The sequence below is a fragment of the Artibeus jamaicensis genome, unplaced genomic scaffold, assembly GCF_021234435.1.
Source record: "Artibeus jamaicensis isolate MK-2021 breed Jamaican fruit bat unplaced genomic scaffold, CSHL_Jam_final contig_1998, whole genome shotgun sequence".
Classification (NCBI taxonomy): Eukaryota; Metazoa; Chordata; class Mammalia; order Chiroptera; family Phyllostomidae; genus Artibeus; species Artibeus jamaicensis.
In genome coordinates, this window is record NW_026521407.1 from 12389814 (window position 1) to 12416762 (window position 26949).

The 26949-nt window shown below is 37.1% G+C and overlaps 2 protein-coding genes across 5 annotated transcripts in view; both read right to left on the bottom strand.

Moving 5' to 3' along the window:
- The window catches only part of INTS2 (integrator complex subunit 2), a 45860-nt gene extending 39588 nt beyond the window's left edge, over nt 1–6272 (bottom strand). Inside the window, exons 1-4 of one of the 4 annotated variants that reach the window (XM_037163700.2) lie at nt 6179–6272; nt 4660–4966; nt 3856–3994; nt 980–1082 (exon numbers count right to left, since the gene is read on the bottom strand). In XM_037163700.2, the coding sequence (XP_037019595.2) occupies nt 980–1082; nt 3856–3994; nt 4660–4966; nt 6179–6197 (568 nt within the window). In that variant the 5' untranslated portion in view covers nt 6198–6272. Of the gene's footprint in view, nt 1–979; nt 1083–3855; nt 3995–4659; nt 4967–5793; nt 5820–5909; nt 6088–6178 lie in introns of those variants that run through there. The other 3 variants (XM_037163701.2, XM_053656936.1, XM_037163702.2) reach the window with 3 other exon arrangements.
- A 7231-nt stretch (nt 6273–13503) lies between these two features.
- Nucleotides 13504–26949, bottom strand: part of MED13 (mediator complex subunit 13) — a 100203-nt gene continuing 86757 nt past the window's right edge. Inside the window, exons 24-30 of the mRNA XM_037163736.2 lie at nt 26531–26673; nt 25447–25605; nt 25163–25348; nt 23612–23754; nt 21750–21923; nt 17824–17924; nt 13504–17486 (exon numbers count right to left, since the gene is read on the bottom strand). Coding sequence (XP_037019631.2) covers nt 17354–17486; nt 17824–17924; nt 21750–21923; nt 23612–23754; nt 25163–25348; nt 25447–25605; nt 26531–26673 — 1039 coding nt within the window. The 3' untranslated portion in view covers nt 13504–17353. The remainder of the gene's footprint in view (nt 17487–17823; nt 17925–21749; nt 21924–23611; nt 23755–25162; nt 25349–25446; nt 25606–26530; nt 26674–26949) is intronic.

Below are 26949 nucleotides of genomic sequence, written 5' to 3' on the forward strand. Positions count from 1 at the left end.
AAAATTTGAAAAGTTTAGTTCCTCAGTCATAGCAGCCACATTAAAGTAACCCATAACCACACGTGGCCAGTGGCAACCGTATTAGCACAGCAGAGAACACTGCCACCGCTACAGTGAGGCAGTTATTTTTATTAAAATCTTCTTTGCACTTTTATGTGCCGTATCCTTTTTTTTTTAAACAGTGGTGTGTACACTGCCCCACTAGTGACATCAGATGGTTTGCTGTGTGTAAAAATAATGCTGGGGAGCAATGATCTTTAAAAATGAAATCCTGAAAAGAGAAGTTAAAGAGACCAGGACTCTCTGGATGCCCAGGCGGAACTCGTGGCATCACTCGCAGGTGCGGTCCCACCACCATCCAGCGTGGGGAGTGTGACCTGCTCCGTGTTCAGCCTGAGCTGGGCCCCCACTCCTTAAACAACAGGGTACCCCCGGATCTGCCAAGGAGCCCCGTGCGTGTGCCAGGAGCCCCGTGGGTGTGCCAGGCCCAGTGTGGATGCCTGCTCTACCCAGAGCTGTCTTTTCCAGCCCTCGGGGACCCACGATCCACTGGCCTGAGCCTCTCCAGGAGCTGGAATGATAGGCGAGCTGCCACCAAGCCCAGCCACTGCCAACCTTTAAATGTGACCATACATTCCGGCTATAAAACTAGCTCTTGTCCCATCAGTCAGTTAATAATCTGAAATATTTTATTTTAACATTTAACAAAAGTGGGATTATACTCTATGAACCATTTTGCTCTTTGCTTTTTTTCATTTTAACATATTGTGAACATCTTCCAAACTCATTAAATTTCAACTACACCATTTATTGGCTGTATAATATTCCATACTATGAAATGTAATTTATTTAATCATTGTGCTACTAAAAGTCATTTTTGACTTAACCTTTTAAGGTTCTTTCCAGTTTAAGAAGTTATACAATATCATTTAACAAAAAAAACTACATCTGAAATATATCTTAGCACTTATCACAGTACCTGCTTGTAAAATACAGAGTACATCTGCAGCTTCCTCTAAGTAGACTGGACTCTCAAACAGTTCAGAGGACTTGATAAAAAATTCTCCGCTGGACTCAGATACCTTTCATCAGAAAGAAAAGATGAAGTATTAAATTCAGGTGATTAAATCCCATTCAATTTTATAATTATAAAATTTATCAATTTTATAATTATTTGTTGAGCTTGTACACCATGTCTCTTAATATGTCATTAATATTTATGTACTGAATCAGGCTCTGCTGTGTATCTCAGTTGGTGAGAACATCATCCCGATATGGCAAGGTTGCAGGTTTGATCCCAGGTCAGGGCACACACAAGAATCAACCAATGAATGCATAAATAAGTGGAACAACAAATCAAGGTCTCTTAAAGAAAATCAATTAAAAATTTTTAATTTAAAATATATATGCCCTGGCTGGTGTGGCTCAGTGGATTGAGTGCAGGCCTGTGAACGAAAAGCGCTGTAAGATAAATTCCCAATCTAGGGCACATGCTTGGGGTGCAGGTCAGGTCCCCAGTAGGGGACCTGTGGTTGCATGACAGGCAACCACACATGTTGATACTTCTCTCCCTCTCTTTTTCCCTCCCTTTCCCTCTCTAAAATAAATAAATAAAAAATACAGTGTATGTATATATTTACTGCATCAGAATATGTAGTATTCTATTAAGTTGAACCAATTTAACCAATTACCAGTCACATTAATTATTCAGACATGGTAGTATGGGTCTCTATAATTTATGTCTATATAAATATTTGGAGATATCCAGAATTAAAGATAAGGGTCACCAAAGAAACTGACCAGAAATGCTACCTACATTAAGTTGTAGCTGAAAAAAGCCAAAAAAACTGTAAACTTAAAACAGTATAACAAATATAAATTCATGGTCAATTCCAAATGAACTATGAGAAAAACAAAGAACAAAAAGTTAATAGAAGTACTAAGTTTTTAAAAAATTTCCCACTGTAGTTTCATCACCACGTTTCCCACATGCTGGAGAGTGCTGAACCGAAAAGCTGGCGCCCCCCATGAGAGAAAGGGCGCCTATTTTATTAGAGCAATCAAGTGAGGCCAGAGAAAAAGATGTGGGGAAAATATTGGCTGAAATTGAACGCTTTCAGTATAGTATAGGAGAGAGGAAGAAAATAATAGTGATTGAAAGAAATGTTTTAAATATTTGTAACCTATCTTAAAGACTACCTAAAACTGATGAACACCCCTCCCACCCCTTACCAAGTATTTTATCTGGAACCAGAATTTAGTTTTTTTCTCCACAATTTATAAAACTAAACTTTATTTATTATAACTGACCTTGAAATTCTAACAGTAAATAACTTTTATAAATTTACTTATTTATTTTTGAGAGAGGGGAAGGGAGGGAGAAAGGGAGGGAGAGAAACACTGATGTGTGAGAGATACATCCATTGGTTGCCTCTCATGCACCTCCAACTGGGCACCCAGCCCAGGCATGGGTCCTGACTGGGAATCAAAGTGGTGACTCTTTGGGTTGCAGGCCAGCATTCAGTCCACTGAGCCACACCCACCAGGGTAAAAATAACTTTTCCTCTAAAACTCTGGGCCTCATCTCATTTAAGCCATCGTAGTATGAAGAGCCAATTTAGTTCTTTATGTGGTAGACCCCTGACATTCACAAATTAAAAATTCAGAGTTTCAACTAACCATAATTTTACCCAAGAGTCCATGACCTAAAATAATATATCATTTTGGTCAAATGAGAAGTTGAACAGTCTTCATTACCGTGTGGAACAATTCAGTCATCTGGTAAGCAAGGCCAGCCAACCACCCTACATCAATACAGCTCTGACATTCCCTGGGCACTACTATGTAAGAGACAGTCAGAGATCACTCAGTGTCTGAAGGCACTGTATCCATCTTTCAGCTACACATCACATTTTATGGGGGAAACTATATCCTTTACAAGTACGATCAAACTTGGTAATCTTATCTATGAAGAAGCCATTGTAGGAACTCCGTACTAAAAAAATTCCTGTGATGGAAAATACGGAATATGCATAAAGGAAAGAAACAGTAATAAGAGAAAGAAAGCCATTAAGGCAGGCATTCATCCTTTCAAGCCTTAGAATGGCAAACACGTAACAAATAGAAATATGTGTAGAAGGGGACGCATCCTGTCTGCTTTCTTGCCTCTTTTTCTACCTTCTATACATAGACATCGAATCATGCATATTTTGAGCTGAGATTAAAATTAATGTACCTTTGACCCAGCAATTCCATTGCTGGGATTATACCCTAAGAATCCTGAAACACCAATTCAAAAGAACCTATGCACCCCAATGTTCACAAAAGCACTACTTACAATAGCCAAGTGCTAGAAACAGCCTAATTGCCCATCAGTAAATGAGTGGATTAAAAAACTGTGGTACATTTACACGATGAAATACTACACAGCAGAAAAGAAGAAGGAGCTCCTACCCTTCATGAGAGCATGGATGGAACTGGAGAGCGTTATGCTAAGTGAAGTAAGCCAGGCAGTAAGAGACAAATACTGTATGATCTCACCTATAAGTGGAACCTAATCAACAAAACAAACCAGCAAAATAGGACCAGATGCATGGAAATAAAGAACAAACTGACAGTAACCAAAGAGGAGAGGGGAAGGTGATGATAGGGCAAAGAAGGAGAAGGGTCATCAGGAACATGTAAAAAGGACCCACTGACAAAGACAGGGGGATGGCTGGTAAGGGGGGAGGGAGGATTGAATGTGGGAGGTGGGGGTGGGGGGGGTGGGAGAGAGTAATGGGGAAAATGGGGACAACTATAACTGCACAACAATAAAAAAAGTTACAGAGGTTTAAAAAAATAAAATAAATGTACCTTGTTCATAATTGCCAACAGCTCACTAAGCACAAGACGCAATCGACGAGGTGAATCACTATGTTCAAACTCTAATGTCAGACCATGCTGAAGCTGTGACACCAGGATGCTCTCTCCAGTGCCTCCTCCAAGTTTATGCCTAAAACAGTACAAACAGGTAAAACAGCAATTAAGAGAACAGTGGCATGGAAATGATAACAGAAAAGTTATCTTTTCTTGAAATAATCTACAAAAACATGATAAGAATGTGTGAATTCTCACACATATCATCAATGTATTACTTCTGAAATACTATTTAGTTTGTCTCTTTCAGGAATTCACAACTGATGTAAAGACTCCATCATAAATGACAGTTAACACCCACTTCCACTAACAACAGTGACTCACTACTGGATTCACAATGAGCAGGGAGGAATAAAACATCTGCCCAGAATTTGGGGGAATCAATGTAAGCTTAAAAACCCTCCCAGCTGATTCCAATAAATCCTTCTACTGGAGGGGAACTTACTCTTCCCAGTTCCCAGCAGGAGTAACTGGCCTAATCAATTTAGCCTGAATACATTAGTGTATATCTAGTCAAAGTCCTCAATGCAACATTTTATAATGTGGAATTCAAAATAATTTTACTTATAAATAGAAAAAAAATAAGTAAAATGCTCCCGAAAGTTTAGGCTCTCAATGTTCTCTTTCCTGGAGAAGTACATCCAGTGAAAGCCCAAAAAACTCCAAGGAATATTTGATTCCTTCTTCTTTGGCGAATCCAAGTAAATATACCAATCCACATATTGTGAAACATAACATTACCTAAGCTGCTGTTCTTTGCTGGCATCCTGTTCCAAGGCATGAAAGTCCACAGACAATAATGCGACAATGGAGTTGACAGCTTCCACTCCAGAGAGAAGGCGAAGGATGAGTTTTTTATCCTGGGCCCAGCTTTGGCTCTGGTCAGCAGGGGCACAAAGCGCCATCCGCACCAAGCAGGGCAGGAGAAGTCTTAATTCTGGATCACTTAACGATGCCAAACGCACAACATCCACCTTCTGCATTGCCTCAAAAGCAAAAGGGCTTACAAACTGGAGGCTTGTACACTCAGTCATTATCACTGTTGATCCTAATGATAAAAATAAGTAAAAGTAGGGGTGTGACACCCACATGAGAGCACCCCTCTTTTTAAATACCCTGGAAAATGTGGTCTATCTGTAATAAGCCCCTATGATGACAGTGGGTTCCTGGCATAATTAAAGGCTCTTTATGTTTCTACTAAAATCTGGCAAATTAGAAAGAAAACAGTCTCTTTCTATATTAATGTCTCTTCTAGCCTTAGGGACCTCCTGTTCTAATACTCTTATTTTGCAAAGGAATATGAAGTAGAGAGATTAAGTAACAAATCCATGGAAATATTACTAGTTAGCAGCAAAAGCCAAGCCTGAATCCTCATCTACTATATCCCAGTCCAAGGCTTTCCCCATTCTCAGTCACATGAACGCCACAAGGTAAAATAAAAATAAATGAATGGCATAGTAAAAGACTGCTCCTCTTCTGCACCTCTTTAGTTTCACATGACTACCCAACCTATGTAAAGAATAGGAGGTTTCTCTTTCCACCCTCCAAGAGTCAGCACTTGTAAATCTCCTTGGCAGCCAAAAACAATGCCAGATTCATAACTCTGGAGACCTTAACACTATCCTATGTACTCTGGGTTAAATAATAATAATAATAAACCCAGCCATAGGAGAATGATTAGTCCCACTTGGGCACGTCTCTGTCCTCAGGAGCAATAAGGGAAAAAAACAAAAAACCAGGGACCAGTGAGCCAATGCCATCATGGGTAACAGGGTAACAGTCGTGGACAGAAACACCGCTTTGCTTTTAGGCAAGAGGAGTTGGCCTTTTAACAGAGGGGCGGGCTGATGGTGCAGAGGTGCCCTGTGCACTCACAGGTTTCGCCCCTGGTGTAACGACAACCAACCAGTCCCTCAGGCTGCGAAAAGTCAGGCGGGGTGCTGGCAAGGACAGGGGAACGCGCTGAGGCCTGAGAAGCGGAAGATTCATACCTGAAGTTCTACCCTCCAACCTCCCGGGACCCTACCCGGATTCCGCGTCCCAGAGGCGGAGCGCGGTAGAAATCGACAGCGCGGTCCAAAATTGGGCCTAGGCGATAACCTGGATTCCCAGACCCTAGCTGTGCCCGAGTCGACCCGGGCACCAAGAAGCCTGACGCCGGGACCAATCGGGTCAGCGGTGCGATGGGGCTGGACGGGGACACCGCACAAGGGCAGAACCCAGACTGAAGGGAACAGAAAGCGAAGGAGAGTGTTTCAACCTGCACCCAGCACCTTCATTCATCCCCAGCGTCTGGCTCCCGTCGGCCACCGTACTGGATTGAGGGGGGATCTGAGGCTGTGCACGGAAACCCTGGGACGTCCGCCCAGAGGAAACAGTGCGCGTGCGCGGCCCCGCCCCTCTCCCCGCAGCTTGCCCCGCCCACTTTCACCTCCGAAGTGTTTTTGGAACGTAGTGTCCTAAGTCTGTTTTCCGGACCCTAACCGCTGTATCATTAAGCCCTTTCGAGCTGCAGTTTCGTCTTTACAGGATTATGCTGGCGTTCAAGTGACTTAGCGTAGGTAAAAGAAATGTTAAAGTTATCCCCATTATTCTTTGGCCGGAACAGACTACTCTTCTTTCCATCTCAGCCTAAGCCCTCCCTGAACCAAAGTTCTAGAATCCTAGGATTTGTAAGAGAATTTAAGAAGTAATCTAATCACGAGCTTTCTTTCCTTCTCAACCTCACACACAGTAGTTAAAGGTCTTCGTTTCAGGTTTCTTAAGTTAGGGTCAGTGGATCGTTAGAGCGCGATGGATGGATGGAGCTTCAGGAATTCTCTCTGCAGTCTGCAGAAATTTTCAGTGTTTGGCAGGTCCGGAAAGAGGGTCCAAAATTTCAACTTCTCAAAGGAGTCTGATCACCCAGAAAAGATGAAGAACCACTACCCTCTATATTATTCATACTTTTTGTAGTACCTGGTTCAGTAGTAGTGTAGTTAGCTCCTTCTGTTTACAAAACTGTGCTAGGAGCTGGAAACAAAAATATTTGACAGAGACGGTGGTTCACACTTTACAGTTCCCAAGGCTTTGACAAAGGGATGATGTCTTTAAAAACAAGGTCTGCTTTCGTATGAAGAATCAGCAAAGTAAGAACGAATGTGTGTTGCAGCTTTGCTGAGGTTTTTGACTTTTCCAAAAAAGTTTGACTTTTTTCCACCCGACCCACAGTAATACATTTCAATTACGTCTCAGGACATACATATGCATATATACCCACATTTAAATGGAAACAGACCTCTTATGAAATAATACACGTTATGTATTCCAGGTTGCCGGTCACTACACACAAATTGATTTTACAACTGTACAATATTGTTATTTTTAAGCTGGTATTTATTAAAGACAGACTTATTGAACACTTGCTAGGCACTGTGCTTTGTATCTGTTATCCGATTTAATTCTGAGATAGATAATAATATTGTCCATTTTTAAATCTTGAAAATTGAGATTGAGCGAGGTTAAAACAATTGAATCTCCCCGGATGTTTATTTCACAGGAAGAGTATGAAGGGGGTATCCAAACAATGATTTGGGGGATGAATAGAGGAGAAGGTATATGTGAACTGATTTTTACGATCTCTTCCAGCTCTAACTGTTTATAATCCTGAAACCATTAATGGGGAAACAACATGCAGATCCATCTTGATCAACAGAGAACAGCAAATCATGTGTAGCCTGAATAAGATAGCTGGAGTGTAATGGAGATGAGTGCTAATAATACTTCTCTTCCTCCAAGTCCCCTTTTTTCTTCTCTTTCTTCTCTCAGTTAAGTATCACCACCACCCAGAGTTGCTCAAGCCAGAAACCTGGAAGTCATCCTAGACTCCAGCCTCTTCTCATATCCACCTAGTCAGCAAGTCTTTTCAAAGCTATGTTGTGTTTGCCAATGAAATCATTTTGACAATTATATGGAAATGCAGACACCCTGGTAAAAAAAAAAAAAAAAAAAAACTTAACTCATGAACTTTTGAGTTTTAGAGCTGCTTCCTCTGAGTCCAATTATCTTACTATACTACAATCAATTTAGAAAAACTGAAGCTCACATATTTAATTAGGCAGATTCAGGAACTTATAGAATGGTAAATAATGCTACAAATGAACCCATTTAGTTGCCTATAAACCACGAAACCTTTGATTATCAGTGGAGCATATATTTATGGTTTACCCTTTTGTGATTATAAAATTTTTTATTTAAATTGTTGTTCAAGTATAGTTTTCTGCCTTTTACCCCCATCCCAGCCCACCCCCGATTATAAAATTTTTAAGAAAATATTTTTTAAGACCAGTGTAGCACTGAAGCTCATTACCATTTCTCTTCACTAAAAGATATATCTCATAGATTCTGTGGTGACTTTTTTCACATTTTAACATCTCTAAAATTGGGATGCCTTAAAATCAATAGTGCTAAATTGTACTTGGCAGCATTTTTTATTTTTAGTGTAAAGTAGTGATGTCTTATGGTTGCTGGTGTCTTAGATCTGATTAAACATGCAGTGTATGTAGTCCCTATACTTGAGGAAGAAAGAGAAGACACCTTCCTAGAGAGGTAAGCTTTCTTCTCAGACTGGCTTGCTTTGATTTACTCTTTTCTACTTTAATTTTAAATCAGACTGTGGAAAATAAAAGAAAAAGACGTTACCTACTATGTTTCAGGAATACTAGGTGCTTGTATGTAGATTATTGCTGAGTAAATGAACTTCAAAAAATTAGAAAACCTAGGTACTTAAAGGAGGATGAATGTTCTTTGGAAACAGAGTCACAGAATTTCATTTCTCGGAGACACTGAGCTCCAATTTACTCAACATAACACTTTACAAGTAATTATCCTCTGTAGTGTGCCTTTTAGCTCATAAGATTTATTCCACTGTTTCAGCCTGTTGAGATGTTTTGGACTCCTCTTTCACACTGGCTTCTTTTTGATTATACAGATCATATCTTCACTGATTTTGTGGATTAATGTTGAAGGGGATAGGGTCCAGCCAAGGATCTACAGTATAACATTAGAGACATCCCTCCAGGTTGACACAGCCTCCACCAATCAAGCCTTTGGGTTATGATTTTTAACCAATTATTAACCCAACTATTTCATTAACCAATGTCAACCCAATAAATCCAATAATAGATAGATAGATAGATAGATAGATAGATAGATGATAGATAGAATATAAATCACCCCAACTACTAAACTACTTCCCTGCTTGGGGGTAGTGTTGACTTTCCTCAAGGTTAACATCAGACAAGATGGGGTGCATTCAGGGTGGTATGGCTGTAGACCCTCAAGGTAACATCAAAAGACAGTTTTCCATGGTCTGACATCTAACTCTCCAGTCTGGACTCTGACCAAACCCCACCATGGTGCCTCCACCTTATTTATTTTCAGCTGTTTACTTCCCAGTTCCTTCCTGGTGTTCATGGGTCTTCTCCCCACCATTCCTTCTGTCTGGAACATCTTTCATTCTCCTTCCTTATGTAGTAACTCCTATGTATGTATCCTTTAGGTAGAAGTGGTCCCTTGCTAAGAAATCTTCCCCTGTCTCTTCATTAGATTCAAGTAACCCCTCCCTCTTTGATGCTCCCAAGCCACCCTTAGCTTTCCTTCCATTATAGTACTTGACACATCACACTACAATTATTAGAACTTGACTGTCTCTCCCACCAGAAAGTATGTGCTCACCTGGAACGCAAGGAACTATTTCTTTGCCCTTAGTGCCATATAGCACTTAATATTGGTTTGTTGAATTAATGATTTAAGCATAAGAATGCCATAAAATCTTATTAAATAAACTGAGTATGTACTTCTACAATCAGTTCATCAGTGCTGTCAAAATAAACTGTAATGAGATTGATTTCAGCCATTTTCTCTTGTATAAGCACTGCATTGTCATTTATCACTTTAGAGGGCTGATTGAACTAATTATGTTTATCCAAGCACGTTTCTTGGTAGACAGAGGGCTTAATGTCAAAAGTTTTGTATCTCATAACCAGTGTAGGGGAGATAATTGAATTAGTTTACCAAACAAATAGTGCTTTACTGAAACTATGCTGATGTCTAATGCTTTTGTTCATTAGGTCAAGTAATTTTGTTAGCAGTTTCTAGGACCTAGTTTTAAAACTATAAAACTGGGAAAGTTATACATTTCCATTTCTCTAGGACCTTTCAGTTTTCCCCCAGCATTTCTGAAATCTTACCTACAAGTTCTTTCGGCACCCAGAATGTAATTCATTTGGATTTGGAGACTTTAAATCAGCTATCTCAGATTTTAAATGCATCATATGCATATTTTAGATCTTGAAGACGCTTCCAGCTTAATTCTTTTTATTGGGGGTAGGTTGGGACAGAAGGGAGATAAAGTTTAAGTACTAAATACTCTACTCTTTATTTACCTTTGCTGTTGCCAGAAAAATCCCTGTTGTTGCCATAAGCATTTTTTTCTCTTGCAAACCTTAGTTCATTTTGGATGTGACTCTTCTAGAGTACATAGGTATGTTAGCAATCATTCCTTACAATATGTACTTTACAAATTTCAAAATGGCTTTTGCAATTTCCTTTGAGGCTCGCAAAGCTCATTAGGAAGGAGACCTAATCTGAAGCAAGGGTTTACATGAAGTTTGGGGGAAGCCTCCAGGCAAGAATAACCACCGGACTTCCAAACAACTCAAGGCCTAAGAGGCTAAGAGGCCCATGCTGAGGCTTGTGAAGTAGGCAGGGAGCAGGTCATGTAAGACTTGGCCTGCATCTTTAGAGCAAGCAGCAGCCATGAAGAGTTTTAAGCTCTCAACACACTAAAGTAGAGACTAAATTAGTATGTTGCAGTGGCCCGCCGAGATAGTTTTTATCTAATACCTTTATAGCATTGGATAATGCTAATTTAGACTAAGGTCAGGCCAGGAAAGGTAGAAATGAACATACTGATAGTATACAAGACAGTTTTTGATGACTATTTACAAGAAGTTTGTGGTTTGTACAACTGATGGTAGTGCTATTCACAGTGACACTATTAAGGAACACTATTAAGATCTAGGTGGGTTTTTTTTAAGATTGTTGATCAAAAGTACAGATTTACTCAGGAAAAAAAAAGAACAGAACCAAGAGCTGCATTCTGAATGCAAGCCTGTAAAATACTACATAGTTTGGGGATTATTTAAATGTATCAGTTAAGATTTTTTTTCCCTCTGTGGTAGGTAGTGGCAAAATAAGGAAGTTGTTAAAACATCAACCTTTCAACTTCACAAAAGGTCATTCTTGACACAGTTCTGTTGGTTGGTCTGGAAAAAAATATAAAACCACCCCCAAATACGAGTTTCTATCAGTCTGAAACACTTTCTAGTTATAGCTGCAGACTGTGAATAAGAGTTCTTCAGTTTCCAGTCCAGGATTGATAACTCTCTTAGAGTATAAACAGAGAGATATTGAAAACTAGAGAATAACAGAATAAATGACTCAGGAATACATTCAAAACAATTAAATTTCTCTTTTACCATAAGCCAATTTCTCTTCCTTTCTCTGTTTTTCTTTTTATGGAAACCTGCAAATAATTCAGTGTGCCCTTTGGACTTCTACATTCTTAATCTTCCTTAATCACACGTTCTTGGGGATGTGAGAAACTGTCTCGAACTAATTAAAGAGCAAGATACCTTTAATACCTTGTTAAGCAAAGCCTGTACATTTCACTTAACATGCCTAAGAGATAAGGGTTCCTACTACATGCCAGTCCTTCTCTAGAAACTGTAATATTTCAGAGGTTATTTACCCCAAATGGTTTGGGTATATATAGTTCAACTGCATTTCTAACTATCCTGTAGATTGAAGTGGACGTTCTGCCTCTAGATTTCTTAAAAATGTACAATGACTAACATATACTCCAACTACTTTTTAACAATTCAAATTGTAACAGTTCTGTCTCGGGTGTTATTTTGATAAAATCATTAAAAAATTGTGATGACATATTGTAATTTTGATTTTAGAAATGTGTTAAATTTATATACGTTGAATAATAAGCTGGTACTATTTCAAGTCACCTCATCAAGTTAATTAACAAATACACACATCTATGTATGTATTTGTATAATATGATATTGGTATCAAGAAGTCAAGATAGTTACCATGTAATTCCTCCTAGAACATTTCAAAATGTTCACCACATTTCATAGTTTTACCTCTCAATCTGCAGTTCTTAAAAGCATAAGGAGAAATCTGACAGGAAATTTTGTTTTTAAAAATTACAGGAAGGAATTAATATTTTGAGCTTTCAAGTCTTGGATTTTGCCAGAATGTAGCAGAATGGGTCATAATGTACAAACGTTATTTGCTTAGTGTAGGAAATGTATCTATCTCTAAGCAACTTTAATTCTTAAAGAGTATCAACATCTTATGTATAATACAGACAGACATTTGGTTCAGCTACTACAGAAAAAACACTCTTTGCTACTCGGTAGGATTTTTCAGAGCCTGGTTTTCAATACTGATAACTACAAATAGTAAATAAAGATCGTATGTAGTTGTACAAGTGAATACAAAAAAAGCTTGATCTGCATAGTTATTTTTAGTCATACATAAGACTATAGTAAAAAAAAGAAAAAAATAGAGGTAAACTGGGAAACAGAAAATAATTTAAGACAGAAGTTCCAGCATACACATTTTAAAAAAATCCTCACCCAAGGATATGTTTACTGATGTTAAAGAGAGAGAAACATCAATCGGTTGCCTCCTGTAAACGCCCTGACAGGGGATCGAACCTGTAACCTACATATGTGTCCTGACAGGGAATTGAACCCACAAACTTTTGGGTGGACGGGATGACATTCCAACTAATTGAGCAACTCAGCCAGGGCACATACACATCCTTTTAAAGGATCATTTTAAAAATTCTGCTGGCAAAGACTATTTTAAAATGACCACAGTTTTGGAGTTTGTCCTTAGTTTAAGTTGAACAAAAATATTTAAAGTGGCTGCTTATGCAAGTGGACAGAGCTATTTTTAATTGATTGTTCATATCTGAACAATACTTCTATGTTTCAAAAACATTTATGTGATCAAAAATATAGAACAAAGCTATGCTTTAAATATTAGACTAGCACACTAATAGCAAATTGAGCAGTCTAAAAGGAATTAGTATGTATGTGCATATACAATTTTCCTAACATTATACATTACTATATGATTAAAATATTTTTAACAAATAAAACATTTCAGCCCTGGCTGGTGTGGCTCAGTGGATTGAGCACGGGCCTGTGAAGCAAAGGGTCACTGGTTTGATTCCCAGTCAGGGCACATGCCTGGGTTGCAGGCCAGATCCCCAGTAGGGGACACATGAGAGGCAGCCACACACTGATGTTTCTCTCCCACTCTTTCTCCTTCCCTTCCCCTCTCTCTAAAAATAAATAAAATATTTAAAAAAAAAAACACTTCAGACAGAGTGTTAAAAGTCCATCGATCAGTTTTTAGTTTGCCCCTTTCTGCTTATAAATGACACAAAAATAACACTGGTACTAATTTTTATACAAACTTAACATGGAAATACTTCAACAGAATGAGACACCACAATGAAGGCTTCATGAATAATTTATTCCATTTGAAGTTTTGTTTTTTTTTGTTTTTTTTAAAAAGTATAAACCTTTTCATTTCCTCAATCACAATTTGTACAACTCAGTGTTATGGCATTCGGCAGCAATAGTGTTTGTTCCTTATTCTTTTTTTGTCACGTTAAAAAAAAAAAGCAATTGGACCATATTAAGTGTCACTGCTAAACAACTTTAAAACACCCCTTCATAAAGTGACCAAGCTATTCTGAGAGTTGATGCCAACACATGTCCAGTAATGACGTTACAATTTGTAGTTTAAGTTCAGTAACTGTAAGGTCCACAAATCCAGTTTACTTTGAAAACTAAAGCTATTTTAAAACTTTATGAATACATCAACCTGAGGAGTATTTTAGGTCCCAAATCCAGTTTTTAAATTAATACTCCACAAAAGAGAAAAAACACACACACACACACATATATATATAAATTTAAACCACAGTTCTGGGCCCATTAGAACACCAAGAAAAAAAAACCAAAAGGTTAAGATTTCCAGCTGATTTGGGGGGCGGGGATGGGGCAATAAATGTATGTCAAGAACGTTTTTCCTTAATTTAGACAAACGAAAATCTTAAGAGGAAACCCAGACCAAAACCTCACTCATGCACATTAAATGTATTAATAGACTGATAGGCAATGCCATAGTGGGTGAGAGGCAAATTATATGATGCAACAGCATTTAAAAACTTCCTTTTAATGTATTCAATTTGAACATTTTAAATAATGCAACATAGTATTTTGATATTACAGTATTAACATAGTGCTTGATTAAAGATCTGGAAATCTTTGTAGTAACACATTAAGTTAAAAATATTACCTCAGAAGGTAAATATGAAGACAAAAGGAAAATATTTTAATACAGTAATCTGTGCCATACTGACAATTGATTACGAATACAGCTGAGGATAGTTGACTAAGTAGTAAGAGCTTAATTTTAGTGGTTTAAGAAAAGTTTAGAAAGATTAAAAATTACAACTACTTTAAAATTTAAGTATTACATATAAGTACACTTGGTGGCCTTCTGGCCAAACAATAAGGTGTACAGAAATTTATTCATACAGTGTTAATTCACAGTCCTGATAACAGAATGGCTTGCATAAGAAAGGTATGGCTAGATGTTTCTCACTGGCTGGAAGCAGACATTATATAAGTAATCTTTTTAGATGCCAAAATGCGGAGCTTCCACCCTGCTTTGTAATGGATAACTGCACAAAAAACAGATATTAGCACTGTAACAAAGAAGTCAAGGTGTTGGTGATCAACTGGTATAAAGCATATTATTTCACTTACCCATTTAAACAAAAGAAAACAAAACTACCCACACTTGTCTGTGACAGTACATTAGTAAGTCAGATCCATCATCCTGCATAAAAGGCTTTTTTTTTTCCTGAACTCAGTCTCCTGACCTGTTTTTAATGGCTATTTAATATGTTTCTATTTGAGTGTGAACTTATATATGAAAGGAAGAAAAAAAACCGTATCAGTTAATCCTGTTATTTACTCCCTGATGCCCAGATAAAAAGAAATTATATACTGGGTTCCTTCCTTATGGCTCCATATAAAAGAAACTGTCAGGGAATAATTTTTAAAAATTTTATTTTCAAACTGAGGTGTGGTTACTAAAGGCTAGTGATTTTAAACAACTGAGATCATAGCTTTTATTTTTAAAAGTCACTATTGTGCTAAGTATATAAAAAGGGATAATATGCTTTTAATAGAAATTCCAAATAAGTGTCTTTTCCTTCAAATCTCAGACAAGTTTTTTAAAGTATAAAACAAAACATGCCAACATAATCTGTAGTGTGTTAGCATAATTTAAAAATGAACGCAGAGATGTGATCTTTACATTTTAATTTCAAAATATGCTGACCATTGGGATCACATTATAATTTTGAAGAAATGATTGAAAAATCTTTGTCACCAATTGTTTTCTTTATAGAAAAAAAAAGATTTGTTAATGTTTTAATACACAATTTGAAGCAGTTATACTGTTCATAAGAAAGTGGTATTTAAGCTAGACATAGTATTTACAAAACATTTCAGTAAAAAATAAAACATACTGAATTACTGTTTTGTAAATACAGTTGACTTTATTCTTATAGAGAATTAGTGAACTTACGAATTCGGGATTTTGCTTGACTGTTTCCAAGAAAAAAAGGTAGACTCGACGACTGTGAATTCAAGTCAGCAACACAGGCAGGAGGCTGACTTGGACACTCTGGTGAGCAGCACTGTAGAAAGGATCTTTCAAGGGGTAACGCCTGCATAAAAGCAGTCATCTTGGCATGTGCAAACGAGAAGGGGGAAAGCTGTATGTGAGGAAGGGGTGAATTAAAGTCCCTAACAATTCAAGTCCCTTCTTTAGGGAGGTGAGAGCCTCCTTGGCATATGTCCTGCCTTCATCTGAGCTGTGTTACAGAAAGTACAGACTCTGGTGTTTGGGACTGTCATCTCCAAACCAAGACAATTAAATAAATAAAAAGGAAAAGGGGAACAAACAGGTTAAGTTTAGAAAATGGTTTCTAACTAGCGAAAGAGTCTGAATACCAGAATTCACTGAGAATCTATTTACACCACAGTCTGATCGCACACACACACCCATACTTATGCAAACTCTCGCACACATTCCCAATCTTTAATTTAAAAAAAAAGTCAAACAATCAAGAGTGACTGCTCTTAAAATAATTTGTAAAATGCCTAGAGCTGGGCTAAATTTCAACCTTATAGCAGATCCTGAAAATATTTTCATAATTAATAATACTCCCATGCCTAGATGTGCCACTGTTAAAACTGAAAAAAATTTAAGCATGTAACATTAAACACCAAAATTAGTTTACGCATTCAGTAGCAAATGTTTTTCTTGTAAAACTAAGTTTTTTCACTGGAAATGGCCTGAAATATTAGTCATAGCCCTAAACCATAGTACAAAATGTAACTGAAGAATTCTCATTTTATTCTAAGTTAAACCACTTAACAATATCACTTGTATATTGCCATCATGTTATTCGGTAAAGGTGTGATATATAAAATGCTGTAAGACCTGGTACCTTTTCCATTTATAAACACAGTGAACTTCATTACTGTACATGTACTCTGCAACTACAGCTTAGCTGTAAATCCTCCACACGCAATGGCATGGACATTATTCCCCGTCTATTCCCATTGAACTGTACATTGAGACAATACAAATTTACTGTCCCACCCCCTTACAAAAAAATAATACTCTAAAAGCAACCCTACTGCAACTTTTTAATTAAGACGATTACATATATTTTAGACCAATTGCTTTAAAGCAAGAAGGCAGTATAAACCTTCTAGGAAAGTTTTTATAAAAGAGGTTAAGAAATATAAGACAATTTATACATTTAAAAACTTACAATAAATAAGAGAAGCAGGCATTTTGAATACTAGATACTATACTCCAATACAAGAACATCTTGATGTTCTGAAGCCGTATGTTGAAATTCATTGTTCCTCAGTTCCTCTCCATGCTTTTAATATTCATTTAACATGACTGGGTACTATGGCTCATTACTTTTCACAAATACTGTGACTGGAAAAAAAAGGTTAATTTTGCTACGAAAATGTTATAATACGTTTTGTATGATCAGTCATCATTCTAAAGAGTTCAGTATAGTCAATGAAAAATAGCAGGGTTATAGCCGCCCCCCCCAAGTCTGAACAATATTTGTTGAAGTAATAAGAATTAGACCCCATCACAAATGACTTTCACTGAGAAGATAATTGTAACTTAATCTTGCAGCGAAATGTCTTTTTTCCTTGCTCTTTTCTTGTACAGTTCCATCAAATGAAGATCACAGCATATTCATGATAAAGTTATATAACTGATTCAGCACCACAAAATGAATTGGGAGACACGAGCGTCTGTCCTGGATTGCAGGGTCACAGGTCAGCCAGGAGAGTGCATTGTACTGTTCCAAAACAAACCTGAAAAGCAAATAAACTGTTTTTATACTGTAGATTTTGGAATTAGTTTCCAATTAAGTCATCTAAGAGTTGAAGTCACTTAAAAAAGAAAAGGTAGAAAGTATGGAATAGTGAATCCTGGGGGAGATTAAAGATAATTAATCTTCATAACAATTTTTCTCAAAAGTAGATTCCATGTGTTAGAAAAACAAAGCACTCATCCTGAATGATATAATTCATCTAAAGACGTAAGGGTGTACAACTGTCAACTGCCAAAAGTGAGGAAAAATATGTAAAGATCAACACTATATTCATTCACAGTTACAATGGAAGCCATCAATGGTAAAGAGAGCTGTACCTGAGGACATCTGAAGTCTGATTTGAGTCAAGTGGGTGGGAGTGTTTACTGTGAAGCAGCTCGTCAGATTGCACTGAAGGCACGTGGAGGTGCAAAGAGGCCTAAAAAAGTAACAGGATATCAGCCAAATGAAAAAACCAAGGTCTCTTTCTTGATGAAATACATTTAGACCTATGTAAGGAATGGGAGCCCCTGCAAAAATGCTTGTTGTTCTTGTTTAATTCAGTACAGAAGTAATTTTTAGGTGTGTAATATACTGAAACTTACTTTTCTTCAGCTTTTATTGTTTTTGAGACCACATGATAGTGTTTAAAAGAAGAATTTTCAATTATTTTCTAAGTGTAATATAAACGTTTAAGGAGGCACTAAACTGATAAACCTGAGTACAGTCTGTTTCTAGGTTACACAGAGCTTAAGCCTATACAGATATATCTAGATGTTGCACTGAATGAAGTGAACAGGGGTAAGCATACAAAAATATTTTACTTACAAAGTTATAAACCTTCCCCCCCACTTGCTTAACCTAACTTACTTAAAAACTATAGGAAGATTTGCCCTGGCTGGTGTGGCTCAATGGATTGAGCACCCGCCTGCAAACCAAAGGGGGTCACTGATTTGGTTCCCAGTCAGGGCACATGCCTGTGTTGTGGGTCAGGTCCCCAGTAGGTGGTGCACAAGAGGCAACCACATGTTGATGTTTCTCTCCTCTTTCACCCTCCCTTCCCATCTAAAAATAAATTTTCTAAAATCTTTAAAAAATAAATAAATAAAATTAAAACTATAGGAAGACAGAGTTAGAACAGGCAAGGCAAGGGCAAAGAAATATTTTAAAAATCCAACAAATGTATTTTCAGGAAATACTCTTAGAAACCAGGTGGTTCTCTTGGGTTCCCTGATAGCAACAATTGAAAATGCTGCACAGCTGCTATGGGTCCCTAGGCTATTTGAAACAAAAGCCCACCTCGCTTTAAAGTGTGCCCTGCAGGAAAATGAATCTCTAATTAATCAGTCAAATGTGTTCATTTTCTGTTTCCCTGGCACTGTGTATAAAGCTATAAATCTTAAGCAAAACTATCTTTGGTAAAATTGTGAGCACTCTAAATAATATAGTGCACAGATGCCTTCTTCTGCCACTCAGTTTCAGAATGGAGCAACCACTGACACATCCACTTACGTATAGCAAAGAATAAAATAAATGAATATGGCATTCTTCACATTTCAACTTTAAAAAGTGAATCCTTTTTTAAGTCAATATATATAATAGTGTTAAAAAGTTTTAACAAGATGTACTGACTGCAGAAATATTTGGCAGATCTCGTTCTATATACTGTAAAAGGTCCTGTCATATTTGATATTTACAGGTGCTCTCTTCTCCACAAATGTATTATATGTACAAATTCTTCAGTTGTATATTAAAAATATAACCAAAGATATATATGTTCCAAACCGTACATAAACTCCTGATTTGAGTTATAAGCAAAAGTCTCATATGACAGATCACTACAAATTAAAGTAATTAGCACCAGTGCTCTAGAATCTATGATAAAAAGATGATCAAGGTAACAGCCCATTATTTTTCCAAGCAAAGAGAAACATACAAGGTGATTTTACTCCCTGTGGCATAGAAATAAAATGATATGAAAACAAATGGGGAACAAATTGTGGTAAGTCACAGTATCTTCCAAAATATAAGATGCACCCCCCCGATTTGGGAGGAAATGGGGGGTGCATCTTATAGTCCGAATGTAACCTACCTGACTCACTGCGGGGGGGGGGGGGGCAGTAGTGAAGCAGGGTCACAGGTTATTAAATATTTTACTACATTTTTTTGCTTAAAAATGTTTTTCCTATTTTCCTCTAAAACCTAGATGTGTCTTATAATCCAGTGCATCTTTTTATAGTCCTAAAGATACGATATGTCTTACTAGGTAATTCACAATAGAAGTCCTAATCTTGTTAAGCTGTATCTGAGGGTGAATGCCCAGGTTACACTATCCTCCCTGCAAATAGGTACAGAGTAGAAAAAAATCCAGATAGTCCCTAAGACATTTTGTAAACTGCTATTTTCTTAAAAAATGTTTCGTGAAACATTAAGGTTATGAAGTATTAGCAGGTATTACGCAATCCTCTTTTGTGTATTAAAGTAAATTTAGGAAATGGTAGGTAAACAATGTTATCTGCTGCTATTTTCCAGAACATTTAATGTTCATCGTGCGCTGTAACAATGAAAGGGGGCAGAAAGCATGTAGAGCACTCCCAAAGGACCAAAGAAGCATTTGTTTTATACTAACTCCAAGAATACTATTCTGCAGAAACCCCCTGGGGTACAAGTTCTTGTAATGACATCTACATAGACCACTGCACATATACTGGAAAGGAAATCATAAGATAAAACTAATTATTAATCCAACTGACACTCTCTAAATATATTATCTCATTAATAGTCAATTCAGGTAAACACCTATTGTATTCTTTAGGAATGTACTACAGAAGTTCACTACTTAATTCAACTCAAATAACATTGACCCAATAGTATGTGTGCCAAGGATATCAGGATTTAATAAGCTTAGAAGAGAGCAACAACCCAATTGGTTCATGTACCCATTAAAACTAAAGCATACTATCCAACTTCTATTCTACAAACAAAAATCAGTTAGCAAGGAGTTAAATTAGCATGATTTATGGAATAAAAAATTCAAATTTTGGTGGTTTTATGTAAGAATATGTGAATCAGGTCTGAATATGTTATTTTGAAATAATAGCTGCAACTACTGTTTTGTTAATATAAATTGTGGATAGGGTTTTCATATCTCATTTTACCATTTTATGACTTATCTCAACCTCGTTATATCACTTGCTACTGAGTTTGTTCTGATAAAATAAGTCACTATGGGTCTCAGAATTTCATTACTTGAATACCACTCAATAGTTGTAACACAATAATTCATACAATGCTTAGAAAGCTTTCCTGAGAAGTGGTAAATGGATTTACTCAGTGGTGAATGGATTTAAATATCAAGTATTCTTACAAAGACTATGAATCTTTTAATCCCCCCCAGAACATAGGAGTATAGTATGAATTAAGAAAGTAATCACTAAAAGATCCAGTTTTTAATTTTGAGTCTATGACCAAGTTATGATTTTAGGCAAGTAAGTTTTTCTGTACTCTAATGTACTCATCCAGAAAATGAAGCGGTTAGATTAAAAGTACCATATTTTTTAAACTATAGGACACCCCCTGCCCCCGCAATTTAAGAGGAAAATACAGAGGTGACCCTGGTCCTGCCTCCTGTGACTTTGCTCCACCACCGGGCACCCCCACAGTAAGCCAGGCAAGCTACATTTGGACTGTAAGACGTACCCCGCTTTCCTCCCAAATTTAGGGGGTGAGTCTTAAAGCCTGAAAAATATGGTAATACAAGGGCCCTGGCTGGTGTGGCTCAGTGGACTGAGCACTGGCCTGCAAACCAAAGGGTCACTGGTTCAATTCCCAGTCAGGGCATATATCTTGGGTTGTGGGCCAGGTCACCAATGGGGGGTTGTGCAAGAGGCAACCACACACTGATGTTTCTCTCCCTTTCTTTCTCCTTCCCTTCCCCTCCCTAAAAATAAGTAACTAAAATCTTAAAAAATAATAATAATACAAGGTTTCTTCCAACTATAAATTTCAGATGTACAGTTAAAAACAATATAAGCAAGGTTTCCAGAAGTTCAAGATTTAAAAGTTCAACTTAATAAAATTTAAAAATCAGAGTTGTTTCTTAATTAGATAATTCTCTTAGTGATATTGTGTAGACAGTCATATGTAGTGATGCATTTAAGACCTTAGACAAAAGCTACAAGGTTTCAAAAAGCCACTTCTGTATTTTGTACTATATAAGCCATTAATTAGCATTATTTAGGAACTGGCATAGAAATGGCAATACCTTAAGAAAAAGGGGACACTGATATTGTGCTTGAGGACATGCTGACCAGAACCAGTCAGGTAATGGACCCGCTTTGGCAGTTGATACAAAGTAACCAAGGGCCAATGGTTGCTGAAGAATATTGGTTACTTCATCATGAGACTCTGTTGAAAGTAGCCGATCAGTACCTTGACCCTTAAAAAGACAAAATTAAAAGTGTGTTAGTTCATATGATATATCTAGACACTCAGTATAAATACAGAATGGTTTATGGAAACCAGTCTCATAATAATATCACTTCAATCTTTAAAAAGACTGAAGGATATTTTTTTTAAATTCTCTGTACTTAGTAAGAATAGTGTAATTAGTAATAGCATTAAAAGAGTGAGTTTTATTTTAACAGTTGCATAAGGAAATGAAATGCCAACTATTTAATAAGTTTGTATTACTACGCCAAGCCCATATTCTGTGTGTGTAAATCTTTGTAGCTGACTGAAAAATACAAAAGGTTCAATGAAATTTCTACGTTATTTCCTAAAACTCCCTAAACCACAGGTGGTGAACACAGGTCTGCAGGCCGAATCTGGCCCTCCACATTGTTTTAGGGAGGGACGGCACCTTGTCTCTACCCGGCGGCAGCACAGAGCTCCCTGCCCATAGTTAAGGAACAGTTACATTTATACAGTCCTAAAATCACAATCAGCCCTTTGAAGGCAACTGCAAGGCTGATGTGGCCCCTGGTGAAAGTGAGTTTGACACCCTTGCCCTAAACTAATTCCTGATAACCTGACACCCCCATCCAAAAGGTGCAGTAAAATTTAGCTTTGTTCATCTAGCACTACCTATAAAATGCAATTAATGTTTTGGAAAGCATTATGACAACATAAAGGGACAATTATTAAATGATGTTCATAATCAATGAAAAATACTTTGAATTAATCAATGTATTTTTTAGTACTTTAAGGAAACAGATAAAAAGGAAAATGCATGAAAATGTTCATTGCAACATTACCTATAATAGAAAAAAATAAAATAACTTGAATGTCCAACATTCTGGGAATGATACAACAATTTATACTAAAAAAACAATGCAGTGCAAAAAACAATTAAAAAACTCAAAAAGCTGATTATACTTACTGAAAGCTACAATATAAATACATTTGGAAGGTAATTTACTAAAAGTAAAAATGGTCTTATTAAAGTAGTGAAATTATCGGTGCTTTTCCTCATATTTTTCCCAATAATCTCATTTCTTTTCAGTTAAAAAAAGAAGAAAAGCATGCAAGGTAAGAATGAACATAGACTCTTCCTTATTTTAAAAAGCCAGGTTCTAAACATATACATACTAAAATAGTCAAATAACCGCTATATATAATTTTACTCAAATAAAGATGTTATTCAAATGAAGACCAATTAGTTTCAAGTTCAAACAGAAAAAGAAAATAGCCTGCTTCCATAACTGCTAAAAATAAAAAGGGGCTAGGGGACAGGATGGTCAGTGTTTTTTCTGTTCTTATGAGAAAATTAGTATTTCTATTATGTTCCTTATCACTGCCCTGACATGAATGATAACTCTTAGAGCCACATACTGATGCTCAGATAACCCAATCCTAGACCTGAGTAGAAGCTATGGTGAAGTGGCAGGAAAAACACAAAAGAAGGATTAATGCAAAGTAGTACAGAGGATGTCAGGGAAAGCAGAGCCACAGAATCCCTCTTAAAGTATAATTCAAAGTAGTCATGTCAAAAGGCAGAAATGTATGAATGCACTGTTAACTATCTGCTGATTTCCAAAAGAAAAACAATGCTCTGTTTCATAGATCAATTCCTTACTAAGTTAATGAATGACATTTACATAAACTGAACTTTTATAAGGGGGTTACCTTGCCAGCATCACCTCCATGGGGGTAATGAGATCCTGGAGAATGTACAGGAGACCCCGTTGGAGATGCAGGAAGAATATTAATGATATCAGGGTCAAGATCATCTGCTGTGTCTAACAAATCAAAGAGACCCATTCCATCTGCTATAGGATAAAGAAAAAAATATTAAATATATCCCATTTTTCACCTCATGGTTATTTATAGGAGAGAATTAAAATTAACTTAACCAACATCTACGGAATGCCTACTATGTGCCAAGTACTGTGCCAGGAGCCATATAAATAACTATGCATAAAACACAATTATGCATAAATAAGCATGTGGAATCTGAATAATGCTCCCTAACCCCTACAATGACTGTCTATGGCCTAATCCCAGGGATCTTTGTTACCACAAAAAACTTTGCAGATATGATCGAGCTAAGGATCTTGAAAGGGGGAGATAATTCTGGCTTATCCAGGTGGGCCAATGTAATCACAGGGGCCCTCATAAGAGGGAAGCAGTAGGTTTAGAGTCAGTGAAAAAGATGTGCCAATACTATAATGCTGGTGTTGAAGATGGAAAAACAGGCCACAAGCAAGAGATGGAAGTGGTCTCTACAGTTGGCAAAGGCAAGGAAACAGACTGTCCCTTGGAGCCTCCAGAAAGAAGCAACCCTGCACTCTTTGACTTTAGCCCAGTAAGACTTCTGACATCCAGAACTGCAAGACAGTAAGTGTGTTATTTTAAGCCACTAATCATGTAGTAACTTCTTACAGCAGCATTAGGAAACTAGGACAAAGCAAACACAGTATGCTCGAAAGAAAATATATTTAAAATAAGACTGTTCCATGATTAATATACTCAATCCACTGAGCCATACCAGCCAGGGCACATTGTCTTTTAAAATAAGTAAATGTTTATGAGGTAATTCACAGTACCGGTTTTGATATCAATAAGATAAAATAATTATTATATTAGCTTCCTGTTGCTGCTCTAATAAATTATCATAAACCTATTTACTTAAAACATTTCACATTTATTCTTTTACTGTTTTAGGGTCCAGAAGTCCAAAATCAGTTTTGTTGGGCCGAAATCAAAGTGCTGGTCACCAGGCCAAAATCAAGAAACCAACAGGGCTATGCACCTTCTAGAGGATTCCAAGGATAATGTTTCCTTGTCTTTCTAGCACCTAGAATTATATTCCTTGGCTTATGGCCCCTTCCTCCATCTTCAAAGGTAGCAGTGTGAGTATTGTTTTCTTGACTTTGCTTCCCTCTGTTTTCATCATTTGGCCTTCTCTTTTATGTATAGTCAAACTTCCCTCTTATAAAGATACATGTCTTGCATTTAGGACTGAACCGCATGACACTGGATAATCTGTCCATCTCAAGATCTTTAATTTAATCACATCTGCAGGGATTTTTGTTTTTGCCATTTAAGGAAACATTCACAGGTTTCAGGGACATTCACAAGACCTGGATATGTTTTGGGAGGGATTAATCAGCCCACAATCAGCCACAGTCATCAAGACCTATTTTATATATGTAAACCTTTAAATAATTCACCTACCATTGTTGGGATTGAAAGCTAAATCCAAATTTTCAGTGGTATAAGTAGCTGAAGCTACTTGCACAGAAGCAGAAGTAGGGAACACAAGTATATGAGTACATGATGTATCCTGTGGGGTATTTAGCTGAGACGTCTGCATGTTTAGAGTGGTGCTTCTTCCAAATACAGAACCAGTTGACACCGAATCTGAAAACAAAATGAAAGGTATTTTTCTTTTAAAAAATGAAGAATCAATTTTATATAATATTTAGAAACTTAAGTGCTGAAGAATTAAAATAGCTAACCTGGCATAATAACAAAAGAGCCTTGGGGTTCCATTGCTACCAAGCAAGCACTGAGAATGCTGGGAGAGTCTGCAGCAGATATACCACACATTCTACACATGTCTTTGAGTCTTTTGCTTAGAGACTGCAAGTTTCGACGACTCAGCAAATAGCTCCAATCTGTGGGTATCAACAGCAAAAAAAAACAAAAACAAAACAAAGAAACATAATTATTAACACCCTATAGAACCGAAGTTAAAACAAAATGGTTTTAAAGTTAGTGTCAATCATTGCACTGGCTGGTGTAGCTCAGTGGTTTGAGCACAGGACTGCGAACCAAACAACCGTGGTTTGATTCCCAGTCAGGGCATATGCCTGGGTTGCAGGCCAGTTCCCAGCAGGGGATGCACAAGAGGCAACCATACATTGATATTTCTCTTCCTCTCTCCTTCCCTTCCCCTCTAAAGATAAATAAATACAATCTTAAAAAAAGAGTAAAATTAGTGTCATCATTAAGCCAAAAGTGCCAATTGGTGATACTAACATTCTTTATCTCCCTAGCTTTCTTTAATGTACATCTATATCAATTAGTATCTGCTAAACAGAGGATGAGTTGAGTAATAAGCAAAAAAGGAAAAATGAAAAATGAGAAAAAGGAATACTAATAATAACACTGATATTAAAGTTGTAATATTGTAAAAATGTACTTTTGAAATTTGAATTAACCCATTTGGCCTACACATCTGTGTTTCCTCTTTTTTTAAAAATATATTTTTTATTTATCTTTAGAGGGGAGGGGAAGGGAAGGAGAGCGGGAGAGAAACATCAATGTGTAGTTGCCTCTTGTGAATCCCCTGCTGGGAACTGGCCTGCAACCCAGGCATATGCCTTGACTGGGAATCGAACTGTGATCGTGTAGCTCAATCCCCTGAGCTACATTAGCCAGGGCTTCTATGTTTCCTCTTTAAAAATAAAAATCAGTAACAGAAAAAGATTTTATAACTTATGCATTTTTTCAGTTTACCTACTAGATGTGGTCTGAACAGTGTTATGAATTAACATAAAACAGAAATTTAAGTATTAAATAACAAAAGCACAATTTTACCTTTTAATTCTCCATGACCAATCCTTCCTAAACGGCCAATTACAACTCTCCATGGTAATGAACTCATTTGTACAAGTCCTAAGCACCATTCCCAAAGTTTCTGTAGACCAAATCTTCTAGCAGATCCTTTTTTCCTACGAGCCCTATTGTATAAAATAAAGAGACAGTGATCAATATTTCTAAAATTCATATGACATTTCCAAAGAGCTCAAATTGGTGAAAAACTTTTCACTAATTTTATACAATATGAACTCTGCATTTGGTAAGACTGCTCATCTCCATTTGTAGAGCTGCTACAACTCCCTTTCTTGGTAGTGTGGCCCTAATGTAGCAGGTGTCCTGTGGGATCCAGTGGCACAGCCTCCCTTATCACCCAGGCTGATACGGTGCATCCTTTGTTTGGGCTGAGCACAACTTCC